Below are 12,210 nucleotides of genomic sequence, written 5' to 3'. Positions count from 1 at the left end.
TGAAAGCTATATGGTTTGAACAGATTTGTCTGATCAAAGGGAAGCATATCTGTGAAGTGAGAATTGCATTAGTGAAGTACATAAACAGAGTACACAAAACATGCCTGATTTGAGGAATTACATAATGGTTACACAATGCAATATTTTTACTGTACCAGTTATATTACTCAACTGTGCACCTATTGGACTCATATTTTCCTTTAATATATTTTTCCCTCCTAATAAGCACATTAACATGGGACAGCACTAGAGATGATGAAACAGTGCTCTATGTTGATGTAGCTCTTTCGCAACATCATTAAAATGATCCAGGGGTAGAGGGGAGTTGAAGTTTGCACAAGGGCCTCTGGCTAAACGTCACAAAGTGCAGATAACAAGGTGACGAAAAGAGGACATGACAGTAAATGTTAGCTTATTAGCTGTTCTCATGCAGCACGGGGATATGGAGGCTCAGAGTCTAAGCATTTTTTCATCTGCGTGCACACACACACACACACACTTGTGATGGCGCTGCACTCCTGCACCAACAGCTTGAAATGATGTGGATAATTATTCTTGACAATGACACTGGACCCAACTTCTGATAAATGTCAGAAATATTTTCACTTCTTTGTAAAACTGCAGATCACAGCAGCGGCACAGGAAACAGTCAACGCAAAGATTATTAACTACTTAGAATATGTTGATATTGTCTTGGCAGGTTAGTTATTTGGAGTTAATAGCTAGGATTAAATTCTGGCTTAATTCAGTCTTAATTCATCCCTTGCTATCGTGATATATAACATAATATAATGATGCTTTTACTGTCAATACATTTATTATTACTGATTGTAGTCATGGTAGTTGTTTAGTATCGGTAAAAATAAAATCAGTAATGATATAGATATGAACGACAAACCATCCATGTTATTTTCTCCACTGAGCCACACTAAAGATATGTAATGCAATGTAATGGTTGACAAATTTTTATCTTTAATACTTCATCACTGATGCAAGTGCCAAAGGTTTACTGTGCCTTGCCCGTCTTGTCAGCTCAATGTCAACAAAGATGAGGAAAATAGAACAAAAACATGCCCTCACACTTCACATGGTTGGTGATTTAACTGGCCACATAAAACTGCTCAGATGGAGTTTTTATGGCTGATTTCACCCTTTGTCATATTTCACAGGCAGTGGCAGACATTGACCAGACATTTGACTTCGAACTTATCCAGACGTCTTGGCATGATCCAATTGGATTTCTACCTAAGTTTATAAATTGTTTCTGCAGCTTTTTCGAGGTAGAAAATGATTACATCCACAAAAAAGAGTATCTACAAAATACAAGCTCAGCGTAGGGTACTGGCAGACATTAACAAAACGCAAATCAATCAGCAATGTTCGGTTAATCATGTGATCCAGGACCAACCAGGCTAACGAGTCCAGAAAAACACTTGGCTGTCTTCGTGCTTGAAGCCTGAAGGTCTGACAAGGTGTCAAACTGGACAAACGTGAGACATGGAGAGTGTAGAGTAGAATGAATGGTATTTCACTTTTACTCTTCATCTATTCACGTCTGAAATACGGAGAGAAATATTTAAATATTTCACGCCACCTCACCAACCTCACATGAACAGTGAGTCGCCCCTTCTCCCGCTGCAGATCCAGTGCTGAAATCAGTGGCTCTCCATAAATGTAGGCATGACAGAACCCTGTTGTCTCACTCACAAATGGAAAAAAAACCCAAAAAACTGGTGGATCAATCCCACAAAGACGCATTTGATCCAGGATCATGGATGTGATTTAGATCATGTCATCTTGTTCCAGAAATTACAGTTGGCCAAGTATGAACTCACAGACTTCTTTAGAAGTATTGCACTGAGAGCGGGAACAATAACTAAACATAAAAAATAATGGAAATCAGCGCTGTAAAAAAAATGGTTTGTGGATGTCGTTTGCAATCAATAATCATATACTTGTCAGCCTGTGGGGATGCAGCACGTCCCTGTGACCAAACATACATTTTTCAGCATAATTCAGTCCATATTTAATAGTTAACTCAAACAATACTGACTGCTCCGTGCGACACAGTTTGCTTTCCTCTGTAATGTGTTTTGTAATTTAACACAATTTGAACAATTCACCACCTCATAAAAAACCCATACCAAACATATGGGTTGTATTGCCTTAGCAGAGGGGGTGTGCTTCCCTCTGTTCAGTTCACCCTGCTGTTGCTGCTCTTTCTGTCTCCGAGGCTGGAAACCAATTAGGAGCCTAATCAGCAGCATATAGGACACACATGGGCCTGGTGTGCCCCATCCATATAAGCTGGAGCAGCACGAACACCTTCAGAGTTCAGTAAGCCTTGTGAGAAAGTGTCACCAGCGTGATCGTAAGTTAGACCGTCACAAATAGCTATGTAATATGATGTTATCCCGTCATGAGCAAGAGTGAGATTTAGAGCCAATAATATCAGCTCTTATTTTATATCAAAAATGTAAAACCTCAAAGCGTTGTTAAATTTTTTTTTATCGAAGATCCAGTCACTCTGAAAATAGAAAAGAATGTTTTTTTTTTTTAAAAGATGACAGATATGAATGATTAGTCAAAGGATGGGTCTAATTTATTTTTTTTAATCACCACGTTCACATGTCTATATGTCACATTTATGTCACATATATCTTCTTTCTTTAATACAGTTGCTTTTATTTTTTCATTTTTAACCTTGTTTCTGTGTCTTTAGTTTATTGAGCAAACAAAATTAAGTCTAAATGTTTAGGTTTTTAAGAGAGTTTGATTAAATATACAAATATCCTCATCGTTATCTTAGTGACCTATATTGTGGTCTTGCATGTTCACACAGTGTTACAAATTTTGGACAAAACATACTATGCTGAAACTGCATTGCATCCCCTCCCAGGGTTTGACCCACGGGCTCATTACACTCTTCCCCTCCAAACTCGTGGCCAGGCAGCTCTGCTGTCTGCCCTCCAACTCCAAATTAAAAGCAGCTGACCGTAGCTACGGAGCTGAAATTTATGGAGCTTGCGGGGTATTCTGCAGAGACAAGAGCAAAGTGGCATCCAGGATTTTGCTTCATGATCGATGTTCTGTGACAGAGAAGCATAATCAAACCTCTCCAAATGTGCCACTCTCACTGATCTCAGACAGTGTGTTTGGATTTTGTGTGTCGTAAAAGATAGATGTGCAGCAATAAACTACAGTGTCTGCATCCTTTCTTTTTGTGTAGTTTTTTTATTATGAATTAGGGTCGCTACATCATACCTGAATAGCAGGGAAGTAAATGAAACTGACAGACAATTGCGAACAACAAGAGGCAACAGAAGAAGTAACTTGAAGTTCAAAAATGACACAAATCACAAATGAGCTGCTGAAAACAAAAATTATAACTATAATCCTTTAAAGACAAAAACAGCAGGAAGAAGAAAGATAGAGGCACATGTAGCTTTGGAAAAAAAGTCACAGATGCTGCAGGTGCTGCCATGTTTTCAGCCCTGTGACTGACAACAGATTTTTGTCTGTCTGGGAGAATTTCACATCCTTGAAGTATGACTGTGATTTCCGAGACTCAACAGACAGTAACACATGCAAAGAGCCAAAGCACAGCAGGATTTGTTGTGCAGATCAGTGGCTCCATTTGAGCATCTGGCCAGTGGTTCCTCTTATAGATAGATAGAGAGAGAGAGAGAGAGAGAGAGAGAGCCATTATTGTGATCTGTGTGTCTGTGGAGAGAATGATGTCACGCCTTGCAGATGCCCTTGGGGAGCCGCAGAGGCTGGATTTGAATTTATGTGTGTGTTGAGTGGTGAGAAAAGGATACCTGAAACGACAAGTGCATGCCTGTTGCTTGAAGAAAAGCATGCACAAACACACACACACACACACACACACACACACATAATTCTGCCATATTTCAGAATTAAAGTTTACTGTTTGCTTAGTATCAGCTAATTTTTAAACATTTTAGTTTTTCTCTTTTCCATCTTATTTCTTTCACAGAACTAAGTGCACAGGCAAATCTCTCTTGTAGTAGCACAGTAGTAATAGCCAAGTCAAACAATGAGGCCTCTTAACATCTTAGTTGAGAAAAATCTGAGGTTTGCTGCAACCCAGAATCCGGGCAAATGAAGGTCTAGCGAGGTCAAATGTCGGCTGTAGAGTAATGTGCACAGAAGCCAAAGTAAACTTCAAGAAGGGCAGTAAAGATGTTTCCTCTCTAAAACAAATAAATAACATTAGACATATATAACCTTACCTTTTGATTTAATCTTTTTTTTTTTTTTCTTGCTCTATTCGTAGAAAGAGACAGGAAATGTAGGGGGGAAGGAAGGGATGACATGCGGTCTGGGCCTGATTTGAACCTGAGCAGCTGCGGAAAGGACTCAGCCTTAATATGTGGTAGGAGTGCTACCAGGTGAGCTACCTGTGAGCCCTAGTTTAATTGTTTTTACTTATTCCTTATTTATTTAGTAGTTGTCTTGTTTTTATTTCACCTTTATTGTATCTGTTTGTGAAGGTACACCCATACTCCATATGTCCAATCATATGAAGGCATCTGCTCTAACTGTATTTACAGCCTGGCCTTGACCAGGGTCTAACACAGAACATGCGCATTGACAACATCCAATATCAGCCATGATCACAGGAAGGGTTTTCCAAGGAATCAGGGGGTGCAAAATCAGAGGGGGAGGCAGAGACAGGGGGGGAGGGGGCAGCTGAAACCAGATCAAGGAAGGGATGTGAGGACACAAAGGGAGGAAGGCTATGCGCTCACTGGTGCATTTGCTGATAACGACGAGATAGAAACATGCACAGCATCTGTTTTATGTATGCATGTGGACTGTTCCTTCAGCAGATGTTAAGGTGTCTGACCTTATGTCTGGACTAGTCGACGCATCCCTCGGGGCAAAACTAATGTGGAGAACTACACGTAAAAAAGCTGTGCAGTGAGCAGCAACTCAGAAGTACATGGATTATCACACAAGTACGGTTGCAGTAAACGTTAACTATGTCCTCATTAGACGATGAAGGCAATGCAGTACATTTGCCAGGGCACACTGTTACAACACAGCAGAGGTATGTGAGTTCAAGTATGGAAGTATACTGTACCATGGTGATGAAAGATGAAAGCGTCCAGGGTAAGATAAAATGCTACTTTATGCCAGTGGATGACAGTAAATACTGTGGTCATTACAAATGAACTGTTGTGAAGCGGAAAAGATTATAAAAGATAATTAATAAAAGATTTTTGTATTGTTTGTCACTGTAGTAAAAATAATTTGAATACACAAATAGTTGGTTTTGTATTTAGAGTAGTCGTATTATGTCACTTTCTGATTTTTTTTGAGGACATGAGATTTAATATATTATTGTGCTTGATGGCATGGATTTCTTTTTCATTTTTGACTGTTTTTTAAGTCTTTACATCTCAGGGCTCAGATTTCTTTTTTTCTCTTTTTACTTTATCTCAGATAAAGACTTGACTTGTCTCTGTCATTGGCAATTAGAAAAGTATTGACTTAATCATATTCATACTCACCCAGATTTGAACTCCCAAATATCAAACATGTTTGATATTATCGAGGTGTAGGACTGGGTCTGTGAAGCCCCCATATTACCAAATAATATGGGCTGAACATTGGTACCGACCTGTAGTCTGAGCCTGAATTTAAGAAATACGACACCCCTGCTTCAGTGATTGTGATACTGCATTCTTACTATGTGTCGATTTTTTTGTTTTTGTTTTGTTTTTTTGTCTAAGTCCAATGTATCAGCAAGTATATAAAATAGAAATATGAAAAGTAGAGAGGGAAGAAGAAAAGGAGAAAAAGGAAAGGACAAATAAGGAGGGCAAAAGGTCCGTAAATGCAACGCCTAATGTGATAAATTATCTTCAAGACAGAACAAGAAGACATGTTATTGCTTATTTCTCAGAAACAGGGTGTGTGTGTGTGCGTGTGTGTGTGTTTGTTTTGTATCACTGGTTTATTTGTTTTTACATGGGTGTAGTATTGTGTAATTGTGATCTTGTTTTGTGTATTTAAATGTAAAAAACATTATTAAAGTGTTGTATCTGACTTGAAAAGGGAAAAATCTATTGTTTTCCACTATAGAACAAAGGCATTCATCAACTGCATTTCAAAATAAACAAAAGAGTTAATGTCTAGTTGAGTATGTTGGAGGACCAATTCAAACAGGATTTGTATTTGTTTAAAGAGAAAGATTTGGACTGTCTGTTTCACCATGTCATTAAAATGTGATTTACACTCAAGAAACAATTGCATCAATTCTTCCACTTTATTTCTCAATTCGGTTTTAATTCGTTCAACTCAGTCACCCTTTTTACAAAGCAGCATTTTAGCTCTATTGCCACTTGAAATCTACTATTAGAGTCATATGCCAAACAAAATCCTCTCAGTGTTGAGCACCCATCCATCTTAAGAGTTGAAAAGTGGCAGTTAAACGTTTGTATTTTATTCACTGGCAGAGGATAGCAGCTGTGGTAAACATGAATTCATGTTGGTTTTTCATTAATCATAATGGTGATAAATTACAGTGGAAAGAAAATAAATAAAAAGATAAAACAAACTCTTAAAACCATTCCTAACTAATCCATTAACCTGGGTCTAAGAGCAGCAGGGGTGTGTACACAGTGCAGGGTCAATGCAGGGCCAATGCCGGGCCAAGTCTATTGGAGATAGAATATAGAATTTATATGTACTTGTATCAAATCATTTACCATGTAAATGTGGATTATTTATGTGCAAATCTACAAAATAAAGCATGTTGGTATAGGTTCACCATTTCTAATAGTCACAAAATTACATTCAATTTTCATTCACTTTTCAGACAACACAGGTGAGTATACGCACATGCCACTACACTTACACACACATTAGGTATGCAAACCTACACACAAACTGTTTCCTTCTTTTTCTTTGTCGGTGAGTGTGAGTGTGTGTGTGTGTGTGTGTGTGTGTGTGTGTGTGTGTGTGTGTGTGTGTGTGTGTGTGTGTGTTTTTATGTTACACTTAATGTGATTCCAGGTCTCATAAAACACCTCGCTGCCTTCATACCTTGGAATGTCTTCACAGATTTTCTTTCCTCATCAGTAAACTCAGAAGTCTCAAGCACAGTATCACTGAATGATAAGTGAAATGTAATTTAGCTTGTAGTTAGATTTACCAAGGCAACCTCACTCATTGTATAAACCAAAACCATATGAGCTTATGCTGCATTGAAGAGAGCTCTCCTTTCCAGCCTTTGATTGTTTCAAGGCATCTGTTTTGGGACTTTTCAAGACAGGGAAATGGTTTTAATATGGTCTATTTTCTGAAATTATAGGATTTTCCATAGTCATTTTTGAGATTTGTCTTCTCACTGGCATTGATTTTAGTTTAGAAGATGATGTAATTTATCTGGATTGATATAAATACAAAGAATAACAACCAGGACATAATTGATCTCCAAGTTTTCCATAAAAACTGATTGCCTGTGGCGTCCTGGTAGAGATACATACATGTGTTCTTGATATTGTGATTAACTTTGCTGTTGCTCACACAGTCGTATACCAGCGGCATCTCAGAGAAAACACTGCATTGTCTTAAGTAACAAATAACAGATTACTAAATGTATCCCAGCTCCATGTGTTTCTCTGGCATTTTTCAGTTTCTGCAACAAGCACATTTGTATCTTAACATTATTAAATCTAACTGAACAGATGATGGACATTGTTTTGCCCTCTAGTCCAGTGGAAATTTGGTCTCATAGCCTCTGACCAAAAATGTCAGCTGCAATGGTCTTGCTCTCAGCATATCTTACATATCTAATATTTATTTTACAAGCTTGGCATCTGGACAGGGGAATGTGGGCATGTGAGGCCAAGACGTCAGTGAAATGAACACAAAGCAACAGAGGGCATGTCCACAGACAGTTCATGATGTTCATGTTAGAGAGAGATTTTTGTGCAGAATATTTTCTCTTTTAGGAGTGATAACAAAAAGACAGTTCCTTTTTACATAAAAATGTATTGATTTTCACTCAAAAATGAATTGATTATTTGGACTTAGTTTGGTCACATCTGAATTGATTTCAGCCCAAAAATACTCAACTTATAACATTTCGGAGCTCGGCACATTGGAAATGAATGGGGTCAGCTTAAGATCATGATAATGATCAATGTTCCAGCACTGAGACAGTGATTGGTGTTTTGGCTCCAATCTAATTCATATTACAGTGGATGCAAAATTATAGAATAATGTTGACAAGATGAAACTATCACCAATGAGTTGGGGGCATTTAATAACCAAAATTTTAATCTGTCAAGATATTGTTCACAACTGATTTTCAAACAGGAAGGAGGTACATTACTTTAACTATATGTATACTATATGTAAACCAATTGACTGAGTGTCATTTTACTTCATAAATAATAAAGAGGTACAAATTAGATACCTTGTGCTACAGTGTGATACAGTGCTTTACAGAACCTATTGTAGCATATTTCTAAATGAATTTGACCTCAGTCAGTGTTGCTTGGCTTTGGTCTTTCTTCTTCTGCTGCAGCAGAGAAACCTGAAAAAGGCCAAAGCAGAGAGCAGCAGTCCAGTTGCTATGGTCAGCAATAGTACCACTACATCTAAACAGTAGTATGAGTACCAGGGCATCTTATAAGCCTCTGTACGCAGGTGTGGAGCCCCTTTATGGCGCATCACATATTCCACCCAGAAGATGGCCCGATCCATGGGTGGTATTGGCTGATCTCTGTGCAGACGTGAGAGTCTTTGCATGTTCAGTCTGTAGCTGTCTTGATGGAGCGCTTCCTTGAGACCTTGTTCAAAACTGTGGCCATTAACATCAACTAACTGAATGATCTTTCCAGCTCCTCTCTCCTGCAAACGTAGGAGGTTGTCATATTGGTCAAAGAACAAGGGTATGCCAAGCACAGGGACACCATGGTAAATGGCTTCCTGGACTCCATTGGTTCCTCCGTGAGCTACAAAGACTTTGGTCTGTGGGTGGCCCAGGAGGTCGTTCTGTGGCATCCAGTCCACTATCAGAGTGTTGTTGCCCAAAGTGGAGGGATGTTCACCTTTGTGCCTCCATAACACCTGATCAGAAAAGAAAAAGAATCAGTATAAACGTACTGTATCTGTGCACAAGCAGACAGACAGTACAATGATGTTGGCAATGCTGCATCCTGAGTGCTGAGCACTTTCCTTGATACTCAAAAGATGCTTTACATGACACAATCCTAGCCTCTTAAGATCCACCATTTTCTCAATGTGATTTGCAGGCCAAAATGCATTTAAGAGACATCATTTGAAATGTAACATCTTCTGAAAATGTTCTTGTTTAGTATGGGACTAAAATCTAACCTAAACTACATCAGTCCATAAATGGTATTTTTTGGGATATACTTTTTGCAAGAACTATAAAAATCATCACATCCCTTCTACATCTTGTGGAAAACACATATGTGAAATGTCAGGCCTCTAGGCCTGACCTTATACGAGTTGTGGACATTTTAGTTTGTTTTTTATTGGTGTCCTTGAACCTCTCTAAAATATCTGCAAATGGAAAACAGTGCTTTTACTCTAAATGCTTTTTACATTCAAACCAATGTTGACTTTTTTTTCTTTTACATTCATCAGCTGTGAGTTGGGACATGTCACACCTTTCACAGCCATTGACAATATTCATATCTTGGAATACTTTTATAGAACTTTTGTGGACCTTCATGGACTAAAGGAATATAAATAATCGAGAATTGACAGACAATATGACTTTATGACCTCTTCAAAGGTAAGGGGCCACCACCACTTTGCTGGTTTTGCTCATTTATGATGCTGGTAAATTTGAATGAATTACACTTGTGTGCTCATGGTTAGAGCAAAACTAATTCTATATTTGAATTGTGGAGACTGTAACTGATCTAACCAGGTATAGCAGGCCAATATTAACACAGGTTTAAGCCTTTACACCTTCATAAAATTTTGTACGTTGATCAGTTCAGTAATGGGTTAATTGCTGCACTAGAATCTCCAGGTCTCTCCGGGTCAAACAAAAAGCATTTTGAGTTACACATTTCTAGCTTTAACATTTCATATCTTTGTAAGTGTGTTACTGAGTATGTGTTACCTTCTGAGGCATCTTAGCAAAGACGCTGGCAATTTCATCTGCAACATCTTTGGGCAAAGCATTAACCAAAGTTCCCAGAGTCATTATAATCACTCCGTGCTCCCCAGCACTCTGAACAAACTCCTCCAGGTGTGCTGGCAGAGGTTGGGCCGGTTTGCACTGGAACCCTCCTATGTAGACAACATTTGGCATTGTGGGCCGGGGGAAGTCAAACACAAAATCGGATCTGAACAGCCAAATGTCTGCTTCTTGAAGAAGCGCAATGATGTCACATCCATCCTCTATATATTTATCACAGAGGGCATCGTAGCTTGGTCCCACAATGAATTTCTGCTGGAACAGTATGATGCTGTAGAAAAACATGTTCTTGATCCTCTGCATGAAATTCATTTTATCAGTTAAGCCCGATCCTGGCACTGGGATATAAGAGAGTGGTGAGGGGGCTATTGCAAAGTGGCCTTCTCCGCTGGTGATCCAACGAACATTGAGCACCAGGGGCAGTTTGAGATATTTAGCTAGTAAGACCCCTGGTGCCATGGCAGGGTCAGTCAGAACAAAATCATATTGGGAATCCATTAAGCTTTTGATCATATTCTCATCATCAAAGATTTCAACAAGAGCTTGAGACCATATAGAATGAGCTTCAGAAAGCATTGAAAGGAAATCCTTGGTGATTTTGAGGAAAGTAAGTGCTGAAGCCCCCTGTCTCTGCGCCTGAAAAAATGGTTAGAAAAAAAAGTGTTGAAAAAGTGCAGGGGACAAAAGATTATCTTGATTATTCAGTAATTAAATGACCCACGTGGGGCCCAATACATCATCCTTAATGACATACCCTCATATTCTCTTGTAGGTAGTCATCAAAAAAGTTCTCCAAACCTTCATCCATTGGTATTGCAATTGTAATGGAGGTGTAGAGAGGAGACTTTTCTGCGATGTACCAGCTGGTGGAGGCCCTGATCACAGTGATGTTGTGTCCTCTGGCATGAAGTTCTTCTAGCAGGATCTTCATGTTGACCCAGTGACTGCCGTCTACAGGGAACACCAGAATGTTCCCTCCATTGCAAGGTGTTGTGAAGGAAATCAGACAGACACTCAGGAATGTAAATATTCCACACACACAATGCAGTGGCATGGCTCCTGAAATATGGAGAGAGAAATAACAGTGTTTTTAACAATGAGCTTGAAAGTATTTATCTAAAAGAAGTACGTTCTTAACAAGTTTTTGAAGTGGGAATTACCTATGTTATAAATGAAATTCCACACACTGAAAGTATAATATTATACTAACCACAACATGATAATATTCCTAAAAGTTACTTACCCATGCTGAAGAGTGGCAACAGTAGTTGTACTTGCCCGTAGACTGACAGTCCATCTAAAGGATTCCTTGCATATCTGAGTTCAAACTCCAGCCTCAGAGATGATTGGTCCTTTCACAGGTAAATGAGTTACATGTGGCACGTGTCATATGAAGCTATAGTGCTACAATGAAAGTTCTGCAAATGACAAACAAAGGGATTTTTAAAAAAAAAAAAATTTATTACTTAACTTAATAATGTTAATGTATGGTAGTACATTGTATACTGTGTGTAGTTTTATGAATGTGTATCTCTGTCACACGAGAACACTGCTTGCATCATATCAACCTGTGACCTCTTTCATAAGGTTATTAGAGTGCATTATGTAATGCTCACCAACATGAGTTTCACACATGCCATGTTATAAACCTGGAGAAAAAACAGACAGGATTCCTGGATAAATGTATATCATCCTCTTAGCATGTTATGCAGTTATTTTCTCTTGTGTTTTTGACCTGCTGGTTTGTTTACTGCAACTCCCTGTTGCTAAATACGCCAAATATAGCTGCCAGCCGAATGTAGGTTGCAGGTCGCAGAACTGAACTCAGTTGATCTGAGGCGTGTCTTCTCCTATCACTCTTAGGATCAGTGGTGGAGGAAGTATTCAAACCCTTTACATAAATAAAAGGACAAAAGCATCACTATAACATTTCTCCATTACCAGTAAATCTCCTGCACTGAAAATGTTACTTACGTATAAGTATTTGACCA

At 38.7% G+C, this 12,210-nt stretch overlaps 1 protein-coding gene across 1 annotated transcript; it reads right to left on the bottom strand.

The window, feature by feature from the left end:
• Nucleotides 1-8,280: 8,280 nt before the first annotated feature.
• Nucleotides 8,281-11,587, bottom strand: LOC111662686 (UDP-glucuronosyltransferase 2C1-like). The gene is made up of 4 exons (XM_023416629.2): nucleotides 11,463-11,587; nucleotides 10,974-11,278; nucleotides 10,142-10,855; nucleotides 8,281-9,111 (listed from the first exon to the last, which is right to left on the bottom strand). The coding sequence occupies exons 1-4, from the start codon at nucleotides 11,464-11,466 to the stop codon at nucleotides 8,527-8,529; spliced, it is 1,608 nt and encodes a 535-aa protein (XP_023272397.1). The 5' UTR covers nucleotides 11,467-11,587; the 3' UTR covers nucleotides 8,281-8,526.
• Between the last annotated feature and the right edge of the window lie 623 nt (nucleotides 11,588-12,210).

The sequence above is a fragment of the Seriola lalandi genome, unplaced genomic scaffold, assembly GCF_002814215.2.
Source record: "Seriola lalandi dorsalis isolate HSWRI2012SDOR001 ecotype SW California unplaced genomic scaffold, Sedor1 jcf7180002054567, whole genome shotgun sequence".
NCBI lineage: Eukaryota > Metazoa > Chordata > Actinopteri > Carangiformes > Carangidae > Seriola > Seriola lalandi.
This window is presented reverse-complemented; position numbering and strand designations above follow the sequence as displayed.